At 37.2% G+C, this 24,817-nt stretch overlaps 1 protein-coding gene across 3 annotated transcripts in view; it reads right to left on the reverse strand.

Moving 5' to 3' along the window:
- LOC127632611 (tubulin polyglutamylase TTLL7-like) overlaps positions 1-21,250 on the reverse strand; it is a 132,232-nt gene extending 110,982 nt beyond the window's left edge. For all 3 annotated transcript variants that reach the window (XM_052111304.1, XM_052111303.1, XM_052111302.1), the window contains exons 1-6: positions 21,085-21,250; positions 11,117-11,368; positions 10,650-10,784; positions 8,609-8,730; positions 4,004-4,071; positions 3,730-3,888 (exon numbers count right to left, since the gene is read on the reverse strand). In XM_052111304.1, coding sequence (XP_051967264.1) covers positions 3,730-3,888; positions 4,004-4,071; positions 8,609-8,730; positions 10,650-10,784; positions 11,117-11,141 — 509 coding nt within the window. In that variant the 5' untranslated portion in view covers positions 11,142-11,368; positions 21,085-21,250. The remainder of the gene's footprint in view (positions 1-3,729; positions 3,889-4,003; positions 4,072-8,608; positions 8,731-10,649; positions 10,785-11,116; positions 11,369-21,084) is intronic.
- Positions 21,251-24,817: the final 3,567 nt, after the last annotated feature.

Below are 24,817 nucleotides of genomic sequence, written 5' to 3' on the forward strand. Positions count from 1 at the left end.
AATAAAATATTACCCACAACTCCCTACTTACTGTTTTTAAGTATTTTCAGCAGTTTTGTTGTATTCATTCTTTCCTTTGGTAATGGTGCCAATAAGCGCAAAAAACGGTCGAGAGCCGTTCTTTCATGTTTGTTGACATGTTATCAAGAATAATCTGTGAAAGTTTGAGAATTAATTTAATTATCTTAATAGATGCTTTTTGGGCGATCCGTTTGAAACAGGAATACGCTGAAGGCAGCTGTAACGGCTGGATTTTCGCAGGTTCCGTGCGGATTTAAAGGGATATAAACATACCTTCGAACACTTTCTAAAAGCAAATGGGACTCGCACAAATGGGACTCGGATATGAGCAGCACACATACTAGAAGCTCAGTTACAGGTACTGTACTAACTCATAATTCTGCTCTAAACCTCATGTTAGTGAAAAATCTAGAAGTTTTCTCGTCTTTTACTTTTTTACGCTTTATTATCATTCAGAAATACACAGATGTAGCGATTGATGTATAGCCTCATGAATTCAGAAACTCTCCCCTCGAAATCCAAGCAAAATTGGTCAAAAAAGACGACCAGGTGTAACACTGATGTGTCTCACTTGTACATTTGTGATCGGATCACCCAACATGCATTATAATTCCAGTGTACACATGGCCTCAGTCGGGAACGAATGGTCATATAGTTTATACACTAATACACTATACACTAACAGTCCTGTACTGTGCGCACAAGCATGACAAAAACAAGACTGTCAGTTGCAGAGCGCAGACTGCAAGTTATGTAGTGTACGCTTAGCTTAAGATTCAGACTTGCAGAACGGTTTAGGGTGGAGACATATTCACACAGCAACCGAATATGGTTGTCAGTCCTGTTTTAGATTGCTAAATATGGTTATGGACACACAAAGGTCCATTATCATAAGAGTGAAAACAGCTCTCTATAACAAAGACTATTTAGCAGCCAAGAAGCAACCAAGAAGCTCTAGCGCCAATGGTCAACGGATGTAGAAAGGAAGTCCTACCTTACAGGTAAAAGAGCCAATCACCGTTTAGATATAGACATCGCCTGTCAATAAACTTGAGAATTCATGGGTCACAATGTTTAGGTGAGCATTTTATAGCATCTTATTCAATCAAATATATTTATATAAAATTGCTTGGTTGTGTGAAGTGCTGTCAAATCTACAGATGTAAAAAAGTATCAGTTGTGACAGAAATGTTGTCATCACATATGCATATTAGGCAACAAAAGCAATCGATTATGAAAACTGAAAGTTCAAAGAAAATGCGCTGAAAGGTTTGCTTTTATTCACTATTCTAGAATTGTGTCTCATCTGTTCAGGGTCTGTAGTGCTTGGAACCTGCAAATATCCTGATTATATTTGGTTCTATCCACAGTTTTCCTGAGCAACCACTGGGCCGTGCCATGATGATTATAATTGCCTGTTTTCTGTATCTGGTGTTGAGACGCAATGCACAAAACAAGAGATTCAGATGGAGAACAACGACCATTTAAGTTTTCTTACAGAAATTTTTTTTATTTCAGGCTCAACTTGTGCTGTTGTTGTATGTCAGTTGAGCCACTGTCAAATAAATACGGTCATCTCGACTCTGTGAAATGTCGGCACTATACAGCCACGTGTTTTTTGACAGTTTTATTAAATATAATACATTAAACATTACATTACCCGCTAAGAATGTACGCTGATGCAAGTGAAAACATTGGAGACCGTAAATTGAAAACAGTCAACTTGTGGAACACTTCCACGTTCAGAAAAATGGTGGATACCGCTGTGAGTCAGCCCTCTCAATCATGAACAGCATCAAATCAGTTTGTTCTTCTTTTGCCAAAGATTACCTACACAAAAATCTGGCTATAGTGTGCAAATTCACAATACTTGCAGGACTAATTTTTCCACACTGAATAGGATGATACTTTATAGAGAAAATGGAAGAATAGACATTTTATCTCTTTTTTTCCATGTTTTTTCAAATGTATTAATAAGTAAACATGACATGTTTATATAACCATTGTTTTCATATGTGGGTTGATATTGTGAGAGGGCTTTAGCAGGTCTAAATGTGTCTCATCAGTTTTAAGTTGTAAACATGTTTGTTTTTACAAATCAAAGTTGATAAAAAATGATTTGTTAGTTATGAGTATAAGTCATGTTTGTTCTTCAGCCAGATCTTATTAAGGAATTTATGGCCAGACCTTAAAAAATTATAATTCATTATACAGTATACCCTGTGATATAATGAATAAATGTACTGTATTAAGGGTGATTTATAAGTAACATATTACTTGGGATGAAAGTGTTAGCTAAGATAAATATGGGAGAAAAAAATACGTTTTCATCTAATCTGGCCCCCGCAAGAAAGTAGTTGAAGCCCTATATCTTTTGCAAATAATTCAAATTCAGACAGTTTCGCAAATTATTCATTTAAACCATTTTGTGAAGCGGCTCCACCAATTCATTGAAAAGAGACAACTCAAAAGAACAATTCGCTCACAAATTGAAATATTTTTGAGGAGAACAAAACTATAAAACTGCATATCAACTACAGAAATTCCATGAATTTGAAGATTTTATACATTTCCATTAATTTTCCAGGCCTGGAACACACATTTAAAAAAATCCAAGGTTTCCATGACCTTATAGAACCTTTAAGTAGTTTAACCAGCAAAACTTCTGTTCTACCAGCTTCACCAGAAAGACCATGTTGTGGTGCGTTTCCCGTACAACGACGTAACTCACTGCTTAACCACCATAGTGTGATGTATCGTTGGAGAAATTAACAACTGTTTCCCAAAATTACGTCCGTTCAATAATATAGAGCTGTTGTTAATGATGTTACAGAGGGGGCTGAGTATTAACTTCTGCGGATATCAAATCATAATTGTTCATTTACACATACACCAGAAAGCCATTTAATGCGAGAAAGCTGCAGAAGACACAAAGGGCGTCTGTGTAATGCGATAGATGCATTGCGCTACAATATTGGGCTTTCCCTCTACATCAGACTTCGGGGTACCCCTGTCCTACTCAAGCACATATGCACATGCACACTCTTCAAAAACATATAAATGTCACTTATGCATTAACATAAAAGCTGTGTTATCTGACAGAAATCAAGTGTGATGAAAGCACTTTCTCTTAACAGCGTTTAATCCCTTGAACGGCTGCATACGCATTTGCATGAAGTTTCAGAGCGCCGTTTTCTGCAAGACCCCGGAATAAGCCATCTTCTCAAATGTGTGTAAATTTGGTTAAAATGTTGGCAGATTCAAAGATATACTGTATAAAAAATGAAAGAGATAGAAGCCTAAGCTAAGTCAAATGATGTCCACAAAGCAAAATAACAAGGAAATATGCTTATAACCACAGGTTGAGAGCTGTAGTTCCAAACAAACAACTTTGCAATGCTGTTTGCGATTGTTTGTTGGAACCATGGGTTTCGGGAAACACTAAATCGTTGAACTATGTTGGTAATGATTACATTTGTTTTTTAACAATGCTTTTGGGAAACGTACCCCTAGCTGACAACGTTCAAAGTAAGTTTTGCTGGTGAACAGCTTTAATTCAATTCGACACTAACTTACAAATAGCAGCCTGGACCAGAATGGAAATTCATGCTGGTTTAAGCTAACCTTTTCAGTAAAGCTAGCAGAAATACTCCACCGATTCACACATGAACATACAGGAGTCAAAGCTCCTGATTTGCAGTAACCTACCCATGACCCATAGCTCCATTTGCAGGCTTAACGATGAATGTTTTCTGCTTGCGCTTTCGTTTCAGCTCCTTCACATAGTTCTGGAACTGAGTGCACTCGGCTGGGAAGATCCAGGTTTTAGGGATGAAGTTATATTCCTGAGGCTGACTTTTTATCATTCTAAGAAACAGGATATTAAAATGAACAAAAATGAAGAGTAATGTCAACTTTCCCTGAGAGCAGGGCAGCTGTAATCTGTCATGTATCTGGTACTGTATCATGTTTGTGGACTTACTTGGCCATGTTCCTTGCCAAACAGTCTTTCCGACATATCTCACCCATTCCCGGGAAATGGTTTATCCTCTGAGGAAAATAATCACACTGTTAGAGGGCATTCAGTTATTCACCTTTGCAAGGAAAAACACAGCATTAGAGCCAAAGTCTTGAACTGAGGCTATAATATTTTGACATTTATGTCCAATTACAGACTCAAAACAAAAGGTGGTTGTCAGACCTTTCTTTACCCCTATTTAGTTCTCCACATTGTTTTTAATTTAAAACTAAAAAAAGAAGAACATTTTCGACTCTAAGGGCCAAGGTAATTGGTTCTGCATCAGAGCTTGTGTAGTTGTAGGTAGTGACAGATGAATGAATTGCTATGAATGCAAAAAGGAAAGGTGGGGGGGGGATGCTGAGCAAATGAGGCTGAACAGGACCATAAATTTGACTCATATGACCTGTAGCTTGGTAGCCGAGCCAATCACAGGAAAGTAGAAGGTAGAAACTCTGAACAAGTTTTTTAAATTATTGTGAAAGAAAGACATATATATCTAAAAGAGACAATAACACAGAGCTTTATATAAACAGTTTTATGAAGCAGAGTGTCATAGCCAATTGTTTGAGGTATTTGTCTTTGTTGCTGTAATTCTGTGAAATGTGACAGAGAATTTTTATTAGACATATAGAGGCTGCATTATAAAAACAAGCCTTTGCTACACAAGCACAATATAGTAGTGTTTCATATTGCACTTTTATAATGCCACATACAGTACGTTGAGAGCAAAAGTCATTTATTTCAAGTTGGACAAAGGATCAACATTTTGTTTTCTAAAAATGTTTTATGCAATCATTTTTTATTATACATTTTAATAAATATTATGTATAGTCTTTACTTACAGTTTTATGCTTGGTTAAAGGGGTCCATTTTTTCTACGCCGATGTCCATTTACAACATAATAATTTTTAGCACCAACAGCAATAAATTCGTTTTTCATGACCATTTTCCACCCTCTTTCTGACGTTTATAATTAACAGGCTGTTATTTATTGCCATGCCTTTAAGTAGTGGTTGACCGATATTTTGCAAAGGCTGAAAAATCAGATACATTCAGATATAAGAGTGGCAGGTGCTATACAAAAACCAAGAAGCACACAAAGATTGTCAGATTGTTCAACATGTACTCTTATTGTCACGATCCCCTGTTGTCTGCCCTGTGTTTCACTTGTCACCTGTCATAAACTACACCTCCCATAATTCCCTGCCCTCATCACTGCCGGCAGTCAGTCATTGTTCTCACCTGTATGTCGTTTAATCATCATTATCCTTGAGTATTTAAACCCTGTTGTTTCTCCATTCGTAGTCGGTTGCAAATGTCAATGTCTGCCCCTGCCTGTGCCCCTGCCTGTGCCCCTGCCTGTGCCCCTGCCTGTGCCCCTGCCTGTGCCCCTGCCTGTGCCCCTGCCTGTGCCCCTGCCTGTGCCCCTGCCTGTGCCCCTGCCTGTGCCCCTGCCTGTGCCCTTCGTGGATGTTTCTCTAGTTTATATTTTGGTTTTCCCCTCGTGGATGTCTTATTGTTGTTCCCTATGTTTTTGTATATTCTGAGTTACCCGGTTCATCTTTTGTTTTCCCATTAAACTGCATGTAGATCCTCACTCAACGTCTATTTCGTAACACTTATCATTAGTTCTTCTTGTGTTTAGGAATAATAGTATCCATCGTACTTCCTCCTTATTACCTCACCGTGACTAGGCGGGCCAAGTTTCTGAACATATGTAAATGTGCATGTGTTGATGTGTAAATGTGGGCTGTTATATGTTAATGAATCTGGCTAAGAATTAGTTGTTTTGGTAGATTATTTTCAATAAATGCTCTTTTTGGACTGGGAATATAGATTTAAGTTCTGAAATGTACAGTATTTCATAGTACAAAGAACTCTCCAAAACCTTTAACAAAGACTTTGACTTCTACAGACCCAATTGTACCCCCATATCTCATGGTCAGGGACGGATGCTTGTTTGACATAATCGGGATTTCCATCCAAATATTTATAAAAAATGTATGCACATTTGTGAAAATTTGACTAAAGAAAATTCAAAACATTGATGTATTTCCTTCAACTGTGTTGTGCGCATTGCTTCATATCATGGAGCCTCTGAGCGACCTCTGTGGTATGGGGAGAGTTGTATTAGCTACAGTAGATCAATTATACATTATGTTATTAAATGCTACCAGGAGACATTGCAGAATAGGTGCAATAGCTCACAAAAAGAGGGCTAAAGTGGCTATCCCTAAGGCTGTTTCTAGCTATAAGCGGTATTAGACAGTGCTATAGGTCCCTGAGCCACCAGGGGGCCATGCAAGGCAAGGATAAATATCCTAAAATCTGTGAGTAAACCTCAGGTATCAGCTGTGGCTGAATAAGACAGGAATAGGGGCCCCCTTGTGGCAAGAGAGGGAAAAAAGAATATAATGTTGGTGTTAGAGTTGGGGTTGGGGGGCCTCAAAGTACGATTTTGCTTACAGGCCTCATATGTACAAAAACAGACCTGCTATTCCAATACACCGTCTAGCCACTTTGTACCTAGGAGATATTGGCGGATTGTGAGGACCCCCTTTAACGATGAGCTATGGGTGAAGAACTTCCAAGTATCCAGGGCTATGTTTGAAAAATGTAAACACTATTAATCACTTGACTGTTGGAACTTTCAGCTGAGTTAATACATTTTTTAATAAAACAAATCTTTCTGTTGCTGTGGTGTTCTCATCAAGTGACCAATGAGCTTCTTCTTTTGCTGAAGATCTGAAAAGACGACAAGCTGACCTGAATGTTTTCATCACACTCTATGATCACAAACGCTGATTATAATCCAAAGTAAATCTGACCAAGCATTTTTTCCTGTCTTTTTTTTTCCTACACTAAAATTAGATCAGAAAGTGGAGGCACAACAGTCTGTTTTTATAGAACATAATTTCTTTACTCACTGAAGGCTGCATATGGACATACGCGTTCTACGGCAAGCCTCGAGGGGGTAAATACACAATCACACACTTAAAGTTTTCCATGAATAACTTCCTAATGGCGTTTTCACACCTGGTTCGTTTGGAGCATTTGTTTCAGAACCTGGTGGGATTTCTTCTTTTGTTTGGTTCGTATTTGATCTGCACTAAAACAATTCTGTTGGACAGCTCGTCACTGTATTTCATCATCAAAACGAAGATATACCCTTTTGGTGACTCTATTAGATATAGGTAGATCTTCACAATTGCTTCTCTCTTTTGGATAGTGGCAGAACAGACACAGGTAGGATGGCATCAGCAACTTTTTGACAGATAAAAATGTGGCTTCTTTTTTTCTGTGTGTATGTGGGTATGGGGGAGGGGGGGTGTTCCATCACTGTGAGAACAGATAGTTTTCAATCCAGAAATAATGCAAAAGTAACTACTGGTGGACAAAAATAACCACAATGGAAATTTTTACAGTTTTAAAATATATTGAAAGCGAACCAAACAATTAAGGAAATCTAGCCCCTGTATGGACACAAATCAAGCAATCTACATGTGTGAAAATGCCCTAGAACACTTTATTGTAATTGTTTATGCTCACACATTTTGTCTTTAGACATTTTGTTCATGCCCTATTGTTTATGTTCACCTGTTGCTATTTCTGCGAGCCCCACATGAAAGGGAATCAGCGAGAGTTGCAGTGAGTTGGTATGTTTGTCACCCCTCCACCATTTTGGATTGCAAGTGTGTCATACCTCTGACTGAAGAGAGCAATATCTCAGCAAAACAGTCTGCATGTGTAACACCCTTGGCCAAAATCGAGGTTTTTGGAATCTGCTAGTGTGGTGCAGGCTTAACCTCATTAGACGCTCTTTTAGGGTTACTTTTTAAATGTATTCCACTATAGATTACAGAGTACATGCTGTAAAATATCATTGTGATGTATTCCATTAGATTACTCAGAATCAGTAACAGATTCTAAATACTTTGGATTACTTCTTCAGCACTGGTAGATTTTTTTCACTTGTTTTGACTATAAAAACTCTGCCAGTACAGTAAGACAAAATACAAATGTTAAAATGTAGTGGAATACAGTTACTTTTATTTTCTGTTTTAAATATGTAATCCCATTACACGTATTTCATTACTCCCCAACACTGACTAATTGTGGGCATGTGCGTTAGATAGAGCATTTCTGATGGTTAAACACTAAATGTCTGTGAAGCAGGGGCGAAAATTTCATCAAAATGTTGGGAGGGACAATAAACATAACAATTCTCAAGAGCAATTTTTGAAGGGGACACCAAGGGGTTTTTTGCCCTGTTTGCATTTGTATCATTTTATTTCTTAAACAATTATTTTAAGAATATATCATTATATTATATACAATACACATATTTTTATGATATTTTGGGGGTCCTGACCCCCCCGACCCCCCCCCCGCGATTTCTGCCTATGCTGTGAAGGGCTATAAGGAAGTGTTTATAAGCCATGGTAAAAGTCACATCTCTTAGTAAGCACATTTTTTGTATCAGATTTTATCTGTTTTTATGTTTTTGTTTGTTTGTTTGTTTGTTTTTCTTTCTTTGAACTGAAAATAAAAATCAAATCAGAGTACCTGGTAGTTCCTGAGCTCAGCGATTTTCTCGTGTTGCACAGCGGAGTCGTTCCAGATGAGATTGGCCATCTCATCATCATCTCTGGCTTTATGAAAGATCATCTCCTCAATTACAATACGAACTGCAAATAAATCACATTACATTAATTTGATATGCATTGAGTCTGACAATTATTATCATATTTCCGTTTCAGTGACAGAATGGACACAAACATGGAATCCATTTCATCAACACAAATCATCTTGTTCGTTTCTTGAAATGAAAACCAAATGTTTTGGTTATGTGTTAATTATGCTTTTGCTTTGACCACAATGCTTTCAGCTGCATTTCATTATCCTCCCCAAATAATATTAGTTAATTGCAATAATTGATAATATTATAATAATAATGTGATTTTGTCTATATAAACATCAGCATTACTGAATAAGGCTAAATCAACAATCAATAAAGCTTACACTGAAATCCATTTAAGCCCAAGCTAGAATACTTGGCAACCCTGCCATGTAAATATATGATTGATTTATTGCTATCAGTTATGATAATTACTATTATAAAGATTTTTCAAAGCAGAGAACCCATAATACTGGCCAACATAACAATGGATTTAGTATAAACAACAAACACACTATCAACCAGGGATAGATTTTTATTTTATTTTTAAATAAAAGTCAAAAACAGAAGTGGTCAGCCTTGTCAAGAGATAGTGCCCATTTTCTGTTTTCAAAGATTGTATTTAAAAATTGGAGTAAATATTGTGAAAAAGTGTTTTTGTGTTGGTCGCTATACTTATATTCCGGGTTCTATAATTTAAGCTCAGTCGACATTATTTGTGGCATAATGTTGATTACCACAAAAATTAATTTTTACTTTTTTCTTAAATAAAAAAATACAAATAAAATCTGTGCTACATTGAGGCACTTAAAATGGAAGGGAATGGGGTCAATCTATAAACGTTAAAATGCTCACTGTTTTTTTTTTCTCCCATTTTGGCATGCCCAATTCCCAATGTGCTTTTAAGTCCTCATGGTCGTGTAGTGATTCGCCTCAATCTGAGTGGCGGAGGACAAATCCCAGTTGCCTCCCAGTTGTCAACATGTGCATCTCATCACATGGCTTGTTGAGCGTGTTGCCACGGAGACATAGCTTCACGCCATCCACACACCACATTATAGCGACCATGAGGAGGTTACCCCATGTGACTCGACCTGCCCTAGCAACCGGGCCAATTTGGTTGCTTAGGAGACCTGGCTGGAGTCACTATGCACACCCTGGGATTCGAAACAGCGAACTCCAGAGGTGGTAGCTGCGTCTTTTATGACTGAGCTACCCAAGCCCCAAAATGCTCACTGTTTTAATAATATAGCCACAAAATGTAAACAATATGCTTCTTATGATAAAATCTCTTTACTGTTTAAAGTTATACCCAATTTTACAACGTCATTGCCATGACAACGTAACTCTTCAAACACTAAAACGACCGTTAAAAACAACAATTTGATCTTTAGGGCTCAAATAATACATTAATTTTAACAGAATAATTCATGTAAGTGCTTTTATAAAATTATAAGCTTCACTTATTTGCCTTTAAACCCTCCAAAACTTGGCCCCATTCACTTCACTAAGTGCTTCACTGTAACCTCGATTTTTGCTTTTTTTACAGAATAGGTGGGACGAGTCTTAATATATATATATATATATATTTTTTTTTTAAATGATATTGACAGAGCATAACATATATTGAACCCAGAATGTTCCTTTAAATATAATAATAATGTACAGTAAAAATACTTTACACCCCCTGTATTTTCCCTATTGTAATTGTTCACAAATTGAGCAAATTATCTACTATTTTAAAATATGAAAGTTGATTCTATGCTGATGTAGGAAAGAAAAAAATCAAATCAGTGTCTATAATTCACATTTATGACTATGCCACATAACAAAGGGATTTTCTTGTAGGAGTTCTCTCTTATCTGTTTATTAAATCTAATAAATCTTACATTAACGCGTTTGAAATGTTGCACGTAACATTTGTTTTACCAATCTCATATTTTGTTCCTACAACGTTGGCTGTGATAAAGCCCTTCTTCTTTTTCTTGGTGTGAACCTTCCTCTTCACTCCATTCTGATTGGAGAGAGCCGGTGGCATGTTCACGGGGGAAGTTCCTTGATCATCTGGAAAACGAAGATGGGTTGAAATATAGAAAAATGCATGTTTACTTTCTAACATTTAAATTGATTGCACATCATTGCATGAAAGTTTTAATAATATATAATTATTTCTGCCCTTGGATCACAAAAACCCCTTGAATTCCCACCAGAGTTCAAACCTCCAGACAGAATAACTATTTTCATTTTCTCACTCACAAGAAAATGCGAGCAGTGCTTAACTGTGCAAAACAGGTGATTAGCTCTTTAACCTGAAAGGCTTCCACCCCTACAGTCTCCATTCATTTTATTTTGAGTGATCTGTCTAATCATCTTAAAATGTCTCTGATCAAACTTACCTCCATCATTGGGGGGTGAGGGCATTTCTAAAACAGATAACCCTCAATGTGCCTGGCCCCTGACACTCCTAAGGCCTGGTTTGGCACCGATCTACTTCCTCACCGTATTTGTAGCAACACTTTTATAGCAAGATCATGGCAAGTCAAAATATGGCAAGATCAGGGGCAGGGGACGGTTGAGAAGAGTGGTTGTTGGCTGTATATCTTAAAGGGTTCAGGGCTTCTCCACACAGCCACAGATGGACAAGGTGTCTGAGAGAGAGAGACAGAGAGAGAGAGAGATAAACAGTAAGATTGGTAATGTCAGACAAAGAGAAGTGCTGGAGGGAACTGCACAGTCTGGCCAGATGTTTGCTGTGTCACTCAAACATATCAGCTCCACTGACAGCGGGTTTCACCTCACTGATCAGCTCTTACTGGCTTCAGCAGATGAGGGTCTGTCTGCTGTCTGTCAAAGTAACGCAACATTAGCGTCGCTGCCTCATCAGCCGGTGAAATTTCTGCATGTTTAACATTCTAATGTTCGCTTTACACGCCTGTAATCTGTCATGTATTAAAGCACATGTCTAACAGAACAACATGCTCTACAATAACTAATACTAATATCATGCTCAATAGAACAGCAACACACTATTGAACAAAACAGCACTGATGGCAACCTACTACAAATATTCCTTTTAATTTAACTTACAAATATAACATAATCCAAACTAGATTTGTGCATTTTCTAACGAAAATGTTAGTGGTGGTTGCCAGTACAAAATTCACCACCACAATGCTAAGATTGTTCCTTATTGGATTATTGATTTTCAGGGTCATTTTTTTTAACTTGGTGTGGGCATATTTTTTCTAAACATATAAACATAAACTGTGTTCATCTGTTTATGTCAAGGTTTCCTTTGCTTGCTCACTGCGGACCTAAAGTCATTCATTTTTAATGCATGATTTTCAATCGCGTTATTCATTTAAACCGCAAAATGAGGACTTGGGTCCTAATTTTTTATTACTGCATAATTTTCAGTAAAGTTGCTTTGAAATGGTGTGTGTAGGGAAATGCATGTTACAAATAAAATTTATTTGACTTGAAATACGTTCATTTAATCAATTAATTAATAAAAATTCTGAAGATTGAGAATTTATTACCTCTTACCTTAAGAGTTAAATAAATATCAACTCAGTTTTTATAACTATGACCATAATAGATTAAGAACTACTGTATAACAGATGTTTCCTGAAACAAAATTATAATACTTACGAGGGCATTTGTTTGCCCCACATTTAAATTTTTTGCAGGAGAGGTAAGAAACCCTTATGGGCTTATTTGAATTCTTCACCTTTTCAGTAACAAACATTTATATATATATATAAAATAAAAATAAAAAATTCCAACATGTTAGATCAAAAGTAATTGAGTCCATTAAAGGCCACTTTTAGTGAACTTTTATTTTCATGATGACAAAAATATATTACAGATTTGGCATTTCTTTGTTGATAAATCATATAATATAAATTGCATACTGTTTACAAGGGAGAAAAGGTATCTAAAATCCATAAAATGTGCATGCTGTACTTTTTGTATGCTTGTATTTACATTCTGTTGTAGAAAAGATGTTGCTTATAGGGGTTTCTTTATTAGCCATGTTTTATTCTGCAGAATTCAGCAATCAAAGACTTGGAAAATGTCTTGTTTTAAAACATTTTATCTTATAATTTCTGCATTAATTGTTATTGTAAGACTACAGATGGCACCAAATGCTCTGGAAAGTGCCATGTTGCAATATAAAGGACAACACTGAACTCTGGTGGTGTATGTTAAAAATACATTTGCACACACAAAATACAAAAGGATAGTTTTTTTATTTTGTATTTTTATTTGTGGATGTTAAAATTCTTCTATATCAGTTTAATGCACTATAAGTAAGCCATTCATAGGCTGACTGGTTGTTGGAGCACTTGCTTCTGACCTTAAATGTAAGAGCTGTTGGCATGGGTCCCAATCCTTTATACAATAAATAAATATATAAATTAAGACTGGTCAAGAATGTACATATTGCCCTAAAATGTAAAAAGTCTATAAATATAATACATAATATACTATTTTACTTTTACTATACCATTACTATACAATTATTGAGTCCTGTGAAATGACTCACAAAATCGGTTTCTGATTGGGCATGCTCTTAGGACTAACTGAAAAGTTTGCTAATCAGGAAGCCAACAGGATCTGTAAAAAGTCATTTTTCAAGCTTTTAAGTTTGGAAAAGTGATATTTTTAGCTCTACTCTTTAATGATCATGTGGAACTACCTTCATGTTTGTTTATTCATTCCTGTGGTGTGATGCCAGTACATGTCATAAAAATAAATATTTTCAGCCTTAATCAGCATAAATCTATTAAAAATAAGACAAATAGTTTAAACTTATTGTGCTGTCTTCACTGAAGTTTCAGTAGCAAGCACATTCATCATTTATAACATACATCATTTAATACAGCACAACAATGCCCGTCCATTTTTACCCATTTATTTTTTCCATGTGGATTTCATCAAATATATAAAGAGTTCTGAGCATTATAAACGTAATAAAATCAAATAAAAGCAAAAAAGTACTTGAAAATCAAATAAAAAGACTAAGGTACAATACTTCATTTCATGAGGGCCTGACCTACAATTTCATGAAGCATTGCAAATAACATAATTGAGATAATAACAATGGAAAAATATATAAAACTATTGATTTAAAGTTATTAATTATAAGTATAGAAACAATATATTTTAATTTCATTCGAAATTTATCAGATATTTACAAATATGCAAGTAGTTTTAGAACTAAAGTTTGGGACGAATGCATCATTCACTGAACGCCATGCACGTGGGCAGTGCTTATTGGCCACAATTCTCTGGATCATGGGAGGTGTAGTTCTTCATAGGAATTCCGCAATTAAACACGATTAAACACAATTTCTAAAAAACAAGGTTGAAATAACAGGAACAGTGGCTTCAATGGAAGTATATAACATCGATTAACAAATTTAAAGATCAAGGTAGGTCTGTCTTTTAATGTTTATAAATGATAATTAAAAATGTATTTGACACTGGAAAATATTTATTGTATTTATTCTTCGTATGCTGTGCTTTTTTATTTTTTTAAAGAAGTACAACACCTGTGTATTCGTAGTACTATTTTTCTCTTTGCTTTTTTCACACTATTCACACTAACATCACAACCCCAATTTCGGAGGGGAAATAAGCACTACAACAACTTATTAACTGATGTTTTACCATGTAAATGGAATTGTTTACACTCATTTTAAATCAGATGATCGCAACAGGCTCCAAAAAAGTTGGGACAGTCGAGTGTCTATCATCATGTAACATCAACATTTCTTCTTATAACGCTTAAGTGTTTGCGCACTGAAGCACAAGTTTGTTTAGTTTAGCATGTGGAATGTGGAAACCAAATTTGTGTTGAGAAATATGTATGAAGAAACAAAGTCTACTACTGTGAAACAAGCATTTTCTGATTATTTCTGAAAAAATGCCAGCACAGATCAATAATAATCTGGAATTTTTTTTTATCAATGCATGAAAAAGGCATTGAGACCTAGCCTGCTACCATACTACCCTTACTATTTCTGCCATACATTGATATGTCAGAAGCAGTAAGAGTGGTCTGGTAGTATATGACATTCCGAACACAGCCACTGTCTTAAAAGAAGTTTCTTGAAATCACTCCCCATCTGCTATGGGTCGAACAAACATGTAGTCCCACCCCAAACTCATGCCATTGGTTGAACCAAAGTTGTTGTGTCTGGTGGGTCGGGATGCTCAAAAAAATAGTTTTTTTAGAGCCACAAAACTACAGTAATTACACCTTTCTGGGAAATCAGCATATTAATGTCTTATAGGTGACTGCATAATAAATTGAGAAAGGAGAAATAATTTTAACAATGAAGAAATTACATATATAATCTTTAACCCTATAATACATTCAAAATGTCATAGAAGAGCATAAAGGAGTGTGTGATCAGACATGGGATTTTCAATAAAGGCCTATACAATTAATATGTTAGTTTTTCAAAGAAGTGGCAAAGCTCAAGCCTTTCGAGACTCAAACGTCAAAGGTTTTATTCCACGCAGAGACGACCCATGAACTGCTGTTACTGGGAAAACCCTGTCACCATTCTGTGCTTGCCATTTGCTCAGTGAAAGTTTCTTTGGATGTAAAGCATCTGCTTTAGTAACTATCACTACAGTTTCCAAATGGTAAAGTACTAATGCAATTAGAACAGCCCCTAAATGTATGAAGCTGTAGTCAATCTGTTATAGCACAACACAGCAACAATCTGACAGGCAGGTCTGTATATGATGAATGAGTGCTTGAGTAATCTCCTGCTCTCATGCATCACCCTGACAGCTCCACCACCCACAATCTACTCACACTTCATTTCCTCTGAGACATCATAACACTTCCTGCAGACAACCTCTCTCAGCAGCAGAGAGATCCAGAGAACAAAACAAGTTCAATGCTCTTATACAAACAATGGGTTAAAGTTTGGCTGCTTAGTATGGAGCCCCTACTGGCAGATGTTGTTACTACACCATATTCCGAATCAGAATCAACAACATAAAAAAACAACAACAAATAAACAAACAAAGCACTACTTTGGTATTAGGCATTAGGTTTGTGAGTCCAGTATTGATTTGTTGGATAAAAAATACATATGAAATTAATAAACAATCCAAAATGTACCAGAACTTCCTGGATTTTAAACATCTTTCAAATTTAGCATGACCTGCCAATGTAAACACTAAGAACTGAAAACCAAATCCCATGTTAATGCGTGTGCTTGCTTCACAAACAGGAAAGAAGTTATTCTGATTAACTCATGAAGAAGAGAAAAACAAACTTAAACGCACTTGTATTAATCATATACAATTTTAACAAACCAAGATTCAGTGCCCTTCTGAGGCAACACTAAAATAATTGCAATATAGTTGTGTATTAATTCATTTACAGATTCTTGCCGAAAACGGAAATGACATGCTATAAATGTATTAATTAAACTTGTTATTTAAAATTAACCATTTTGATATTTTGCTGGAGAGAATTAACATTATATCCAAATAAATGTGTTTCTGTTCTTATTTCATTTGTGATATAAGCAAAGAATATTAGATAAGCCTATGGATATCAAAAATAATTTTACAGTGTAATTTGGACACTAGCAAAATATCAAAAGAAGTGGCATTTATTATAATGAAAGATAGCAATAACAATATTCAAACAAAACATTTCACAAAAATACATTTGTTTGACAATGTGCATTGTCGTTTGCTATGTGTTTCTAAGTGTTTTTTTTACATGGGTGGCCATATATATAACAACATCATCACGCAGCAAATATAAATGTAGCTTGCAAAAGTTCCTGTACCCTGAAATAAACCCCATTCAGTCGAATTACTGACAAGCAGCATTAACCATCAGTCACTTTAGCATCAATTCAAATGCAAGCACATTTTCTTCTACCTACTGATTCAACTCACATTTGGCACCACTCTGTGGACATTTCACCCAGAACCTGGAGCTCACACTTGGACATACGTTTGGAAAATGTTTCCAGCTTTGGCCACTGGGTGGAACTAATAGAATTTCTGCAAGCACAAACCGATTTCTGCAACAGAGCTTTTAAACTACTGTAGCAAAATTCACATTGGGATCATTCTGGAACAAAATGGCAATGTATGTGTTATGAAGGAGAAGTCAGGAGAAGGCAGACGGGAGATGCGGATCCAAATGTGTTTTTTTATTGCAACAATAATCAGACAAACACAGGAACAAATGAAAGGTCCACGAGGGGAAAATGAAACTAAAAAAAACACGAAAGAACATCCACGAAGGGCAAGGTAATCCACGAACGAACATTCAGGAGAAAACATGAACAGGCATGAACAAACATCAGGAAACACTAGAAAACATTATCAACATACAACAACCGACAAGGGAATGGAGGAACAAACAGGGTTTAAATACACAAACACAATGAAGACTAAACGAGACACAGGTGAGAACAATGAAGAGTGCAGGCAGTGAGAGAGGCCAGGAATTGTGGGAATTGTAGTTTTACACACGGACAGTGAGACTCAGGGCGGACAACAGGGAAAACGTGACATGGAACGGGATCGGTGACGGGTGAAACGGAAAACACGGAGCAGACAACACGGAAACGTGACATAAACGTGATGGGTGAAACAGAGAACATAGGGCAGACAACACAGGAACGTGACAGTATGGAATACAAATTGCACTTGAAATAAGCTCGACCCTCAGGCACAGGCACAATTCTTATCAGCTGAGAGAATTACGTGCACTTGAAGTGCTTCTTAAGAGTAACTGTCAATATGTGAAATGCTGAAATGTGACCCTTTTGTGTCATTCGTCACTATAATTAGAATTAAAATTAACCCTGATGCCATCCCAGATATTACAGCAGAACACAAATTAAGATTTTTTTGAAACATTTTGAAGCTCTGTAGGTCCTTACACTGCAAGAAAACAGGTGTCATCAGGCTGCTGGCTGTTTGACGCTCCAAAAGGCATATTTAGGCAGCATAAAAGTAATCCACAGCTCCAGTCCATCAATGTCTTCTGAAGCAAATCGATAGGTTGGTGTAAGAAACAAATCGATAATTAAAATGTTTTTAACTTTAAATCGTTGATTTCGGCCAGCACTGGGATGCTGTTTGAAATTAACAAAATCTCGCGTGTCTCTCATTCCTCTGTGTACAAAGCAGCGGTTCCAACTTCTCGTATGTATGTGTCATTGTGTTTACTTCAATGATGCATCGACTGCTGGCAAGAAGCGATTTTTTTTAAGTTAATAAAGTTTTAATTATCTATTTGTTTCTTACACCAACTAATGGATTTGCTGGAGTCATGTGGATTAATTTGATTAATTCTGCCTAAATATGCCTTCTGGACCATCAAACAGCCAGCAGCTTGATGGCACCCATTTACTTAACATTATAAAGGCCTACAGAGCTTCAACATTTTTCTAAAAATCTTAATTTGTGTTCTGCTAAAGAAAGGTAGTCATACACATCTGGGATGGTATCAGGGTAAGTGAATAATGAGATAATTTTCATTTTTGGGCAAACTATTTCTTTAACTGTATTGTAACAATTATAATCTTGCCATTTTCCTGCAGGTGTCTGAACAAGTATGTCCTAACAATTATTTTAAGCACTCTACAACTATTCCAGAGCACTTGAAGATCTACAACTATTTTTTTTAAATACTACAGAACTTAAGTTACAACGCTTTTGGAAAACAGCCCGTAATTCTAAGAACATTTGTACAATCATTTCTATGATCTACTTAGGCTTATGATGCTTTTGGGAAACGTAGCTCTAGCGATTTATCAGTTTATAAACAGTGCTTTTTTTTGTTATGTAGTGCTCATTACTGAGGTTATTGTGTCATCTATGGAAATCTCAGCTGCATTGGATTGAGCCATCAAGACAAACTGCTTGTCTAAGAAAAGACTCAGACCTCTGATAAGCCATATGTGTGAAGTCGCACTAAGCGCGGGGTGTTAAGTTTTGTGTACATCTAAAATAATGAACCGCTCTTAGGCATTTGTGTCTCCTGGGCAACATATTAGCCATACCAGTCATACTACTGCAAAAAAATATAAATTAAATAATATGCCTAGCCACCCAGATAACTACAGCCACCAGGATTCTCAAAAGCTTCAACTCTGGACAACCAATGATGAAACTGTTCAGTCAAACAGCACAAATCAGTAAACAACACCAACTCAGAAACCCATGAACAGAGGACTTCAGTGAAGTAATCTATTGTTAGATTTCAATCACTGGTCTGTTCCAGCATAGAGCTCAAGGCACAGCATAGACATAAAATAGTTTAAGTCTACCGATAACATCCTGCACAACCAACCACAATAAAGGAACTTCAGCTGAGAGCTATCAATTGGGATTGGGATCAATAGTTGGCTGAATATTTCATTTGTAATGAAGCTGAAGATAACGTAATGAAGCAGTGCTGTAATGAGTTTAATATTGTAATATTCATATTTGCTGTGATACGGGTTCAGAAAGAAAAGAGTAGTTAGTTTTGAAATAGGAAACTTCTATTGTTAGCCATAAAGCCTGTTAAGTATGGCACACATCATAAACAACTTTACAGAAGGAAAGGCAGACTCATACCCTTGAAGTTCTATCTATCTATCTATCTGTCTATCTATCTGCCTATCTATCTATCTATCTATCTATCTATCTATCTATCTATCTATCTACCTGTCTATCCATATATCCATCCATCTATCCAATGGTGCCTGCATCTGTACAGCCATAGGCCTACGCACTGTGTGTACCATGAGCGCTCCAACTGACATGAGAAATATTTACTCTCAGAATATTTCATCAATCATGAAGTGCGTCCCATTGCAGTTTAAAAGAACTAGCAATGACCAATTTGTGAATGAATAATTCTTTTGAGTCAGTGAATTGGCCAAACGGGCTTCCAAAACTGTCTGCATCAATTTGTGAATCAGTAACATTCCTTCAATGCACTCTCTTACTGAATCATTTGGAGTGGTTTCTCTCACAGTAATATAGTATCAGGATAGTATCGGGATATTTATGAAAACCGAGAACAAACAGCACTGAATACAGTGGAAATTTACCAACAATCAACTGAGACAAAGGGCTGTTTTTTTGAGAGGTAACTTTGAGAAACTTCAGCTAGTGCTGTGTCATGTGAACAAGGGGCTGTTCAAACTGAACGTGTTTTTGGGTCCGCTAATGCTGTTCATCCATCTTTTTCCAAGTAAACATTCACTAGATGGATATCTTTTGACAACTACGTCACGTTTCACTGTGTTTTTAGCATCTCCCATGGAAGTGCTGCATTTTTAGAATGCATCTAGAGACACCAGCGTTCTGAACACATCTGTTCTGAACGATTACTGGAAGAAATGCTTTAGCCAATAGTAACTTGAACACTATTCATACTCAAGAAAAATATATTTTCTTAAAATCACCAGAATTTAATGCTTTGGTGTTGTTATTGTCAAAAAATTCAATTGGGGGAGCATATCCCCAGAACTCCCATAGATTAGCTTGTACAAGGCAGATTTCTGTGCATACCCTCAGATGAAATCCTGCATCCATCCATCCATTTACATATATCAAAAGTGACTTACAGTGCACTTATTACAGGGACAATCCCCCAGAGCAACCTGGAGTTAAGTGCCTTGCTCAAGGACACAATGGTGGCAGCTGTGGGGATCAAACCAGCAACCTTCTGCTTACCAGTTTTGCGCTTTAGACCACCTGTCTTCCAGACAGACAGAGTTTTGCATTTGTCCTAGTTTGTGTTGATCTGGCCCATGTGCAATAGTGAGTATATTTTCAGTATGGGATGGAGGTCTTGGCCTGTGGGAAGGCCGCATATGAGGATGTTCACGAGCAGATCTACATCCATACAGCTTCTCTTTCCACTCTAAACCACCCTTCTTATCTCACTGTTAAATACTGCATATATTGCGCTCATAAGCTGTCATAAGAATTTGACACGGAATTCTCTGCATGATGCACTGATGCAACGAGGCCCAAATTGTAATAAAAATCTGTGCTGCATTGCCAATATTTATTCAGCGGACCTGCAAAAAAGATTGGACCAGAGTAATAAAAATATGCAGGTTATAGTACAGCAAATATTAATTCAGCAAATCCTCAGTATAATATAGCCTAAATTGCAGGTGATCGCTTTGATCTTTCAGAGATGCGCACCGTTCATGCGCCGCATCCTGACATAGACCCAAACTGATGAATTACAGTCAAAGGACTGATTGAACCTGATTGGCGCAGTCACATTATAAAAACAGTGTAATATTGGTGATCCGATGAATAATGACGGGAAAAAAAGAAGGTTTGGTGTGATTACCTACACACGGTCTCTTCAATCTTCTGCGATACTGTCGCTGTACCTTGCTCTTTTGTCCTGTCCTTTCGAGCATACGTTTTATTCTTGACCGTATTGTCTTTTTTATTATTATTAGGCTATTGCAAAGATAAAGGGAAGGTTTGGCAATAAATGAAAGCACTGAATTTGTCCTGTATGATATACTGTTAAAGCAAGTGTACGATGAAGATGGACCGACCCATTCCTCAAATAGGGGAATATTGATTGAATTCTCTGGACATAATAATAATACAAAAAAATAAACATTTTTGGATATTTATACATGGCTTATATAATGTTTTAAATTACTTTTTATATCTATAGGAGGTAGTAAATTGAGCATGTTTTCGCATATTTGTTTTCTCTAAAGTACACTAATTTACCCAGTGTAAAATAAATAGTCTCTTCCAAAGCGCACCGGCTCTTCCAAACGGAAGTGAGCATCCCTATGCCCTACTCCCTCCGAAGGGCTGAGCCCTTGAGGTGAGAACTCTGAAGGGAGCAGGGCACTCGCGTCTCATGTATGGCCGTTTGGAACACCCTTTCTTTCTTTTATTTTTTTTTAGTGTTTTATTGCAATACAGAAAAAGATAACAGCACTGCTCATATCTATACAAGAATAAATAACAAAGGGGAAAATAAAAGATAGATACAAAATATACAAATAGATCAACAAAGGGAGCATCAGTCAATAAAATAACTTCGTATACTTTAAGAAATCTGTTATTCTTGTTATTATTTATAAGTTTAAGAGAGAGAGATGTCAGCAAGAAATGCTTAAAATCTAGGCACAGTATTGAGAAACTTGCTTTTGTGGATAAAATATTTGCAATGCAAAATAAAGAAATTAACAATAGGCTAAGTTCAACCGCATGGTTACTGTGAAACTTCTTTTGTTTAATGGTCATTGTATTGTGATATATTTTTGGTGAAGGACTTTTATTTTGGGAATTGAGTCCTCATGGAGGATGATGTAATGGGGAGCGGGAAGAGAGAGGAAGAGTTGGAGTTAAGGTAGCGGGAGAACGTGAAGTGTGGTGTCTCTGCTCTCCATTTAAGACTTTCTTTTATAACACTGCTTAATAAAAGTTGGTAGCCGTCAATAGTGGAGTCCATCGTCTTCATTGATACTGATCAATCTACGGACAGCTAAACCCCACGCCTTACAGTTACCATCAGAAAAAAAAAGCAAAAATCTTTCAATGAAAAATATAAATAACATTTTAGAAAGGGAGATAGAGAGCTACTTAAACTCTCCCAAAAGGATGTATCTGATTACATTGATAAAATAAGCGAAGCAAGGTTTCTTTTTCTATCTTACAGAGGAGCACATAAATTAGAAATATCGGCAAAGATAGAAACCTGTGAGTTTGTTGGGTTGATATTATGCAATATTTTAACATGTATTTCTCTTATTTTATTGGAGGTGCAGTCTTTTTCTGGATGTAACCATGTTATTTTCAAGTGAATATTATGTGCTGAAGAAAGGGAAGGTCACTGACAAGTTCCACTTCTCACTTGGCACCACCAAGATACCATCACTGACAGAGGAACCTGTGAAGAGCCTGGGGAAGGTGTTCAATTGTAGCCTGAGAGATGCAGCTTCCACAAAAGCGACCAACCAAGACCTGGAGACCTGGCTGGCCGCGGTGGACAAGTCTGGCCTTCTTGGCAAGTTCAAGGCCTGGATTTACCAGCATGGCATCCTCCCTAAAATTCCTGATCCAGGCGGCCTACGACGTGTTGCCAAGTCCATCCAACCTCTTCTCCTGGGGAAAGGTGGAGACACCAGCATGCCCCCTATGCCAGAGGAGAGGAACGTTGGAACACATCCTGAGCTGCTGTCCAAAAGCCCTGGGCGAAGGGCGTTACCGCTGGCGGCATGACCAAGTCCTAAAAGCCGTAGCGGATTCTATCTGCAGTGGAATTAGCCACAGCAAGAGCCTTCGCCCAGTGAAGACCACAGCCTTTGTCAGAGCTGGGGAGAAGTCAATACCAGCTGCCCGGGGCACCTCCTCTGGCCTGTTGGCAACGGCGCGCGACTGGGAGCTGGCAGTTGATCTGGGCAAGCAGCTGAAGTTCCCTGAAGCAGTTGCCATAACAACATTAAGGCCTGACATTGTGCTCACCTCAGAGGCGTGAGACCTCCAAGCAGGTGATTCTCTTAGAGTTAACAGTGCCTTGGGAGGACCGTATGGAGGAGGCCAACGAAAGAAAGAGGGCAAAGTACTCCCAGCTTGTGGAGGGTTGCCGGAGCAATGGGTGGCGGGCAATATGCCAACCTGTCGAAGTGGGATGTCGAGGGTTTGTGGGCCATTCCCTTTGCAGGGCCTACAAAATGCTTGGCATCACAGGGGCGAGTCAGCGAAGGGCCATCAAGTTGGCCACTGATGCTGCAGAAGTAGCATCAAGGTGGCTGTGGATCAGGAGAGGAGAGGCATGGCGTGTAGGGTAGTAGCGCCACCTGGACATAAGCTGGGACTTGATCACCCCGGCTGGGTCGCCTAGGGGAGGGGGTCTGATTGTTGAAAGACCCGAAACCCCCCGTGATCCTAGGTTACATCACTGATGATATGTCCAGGTGCACCAGACGGTGTATCAAAAACCTATCAAAAAAGATTATACCAATAAAATTGACACCTAGACGTCACTTCCACTTTATCTTCGCCTGAAACGTTACCATGACGACGCTCCGTAGCTGTTTAAACAAAAGGAATCTCTTATCTATTGCGGTTATTATGCTGTTGCAAATAAATATACTTTTTGTAATATTTTTTTTTTTTCAAACTTTTCCTTTTGTCTCTTATTTAAAATTGCTTACTGTTGCTGTTTTAATAACAAAAATCATAATAGTAATCTATCTATCCATCCATACATCTATGCTTTTGGTATATATATTAGTGCTTTGTAATCTTTAATAAAATAATAAACTAAATATGTTGTTTTAATATCCTAACCTTAATCCATTTTTATTATTTAAAAAATAGGCAATTTTATTATTATTTTAGTGTTTCCCCACCGTATCCGCTTAAGGGCGCCATTGCTCTTGCAGTTAATGGACACTTACGTCATTTTCACCTATTGGCTGAGGTTTGGGGGTTTTATTTGTTTCTTTGCATACCTTTGTTTGTGATGGTGCTAACTGCCATCAAAAGTGCATCGGTGACCGTTTTACTGAAAGTTTCTCCAGTAATGGCAGGCTCAAATCGCGGCATCGGCATCTAGCAGCGGCACTTCCGGTGTCAAGCTCAGAATGCTGCTGACTTTACGGCATGTGCCGCTGTTTGTGGATGATGCCGTTGCATTTACATGTCATCTGCCGCTGTATATGAATGATGTCAGTGAATTTACGAGGCATCTGCCGCTGAATATGAATGATGCCAGTGAATTTACATGTCATCTGCGGCTGTTTATGAATGATGCCACTGAATTTACGAGGCATCTTATCTTAGACTATCTAAAGGGTTGTTCACCTCTGGCCACTGTCCTTTTAACTAATACATAACAGAAAAATCTTTGCTCACAGTAAGGGACTATTTTATGAATGGTTATTTATTTTTTATTTTTTTTTCAAAATGAGCAGGTAGTAATACAGAAAGGATGTTTGTTTAGCTACATTTTGTTACTTAATATCCTATTAAGACTTTGTTTGCTTTGAAGCAGATTTTATTCAATTGGATCAGTTAATTTCAATAGATTTTCAATGCAGTATTCT

The sequence above is a fragment of the Xyrauchen texanus genome, chromosome 39 (assembly GCF_025860055.1).
Source record: "Xyrauchen texanus isolate HMW12.3.18 chromosome 39, RBS_HiC_50CHRs, whole genome shotgun sequence".
NCBI lineage: Eukaryota > Metazoa > Chordata > Actinopteri > Cypriniformes > Catostomidae > Xyrauchen > Xyrauchen texanus.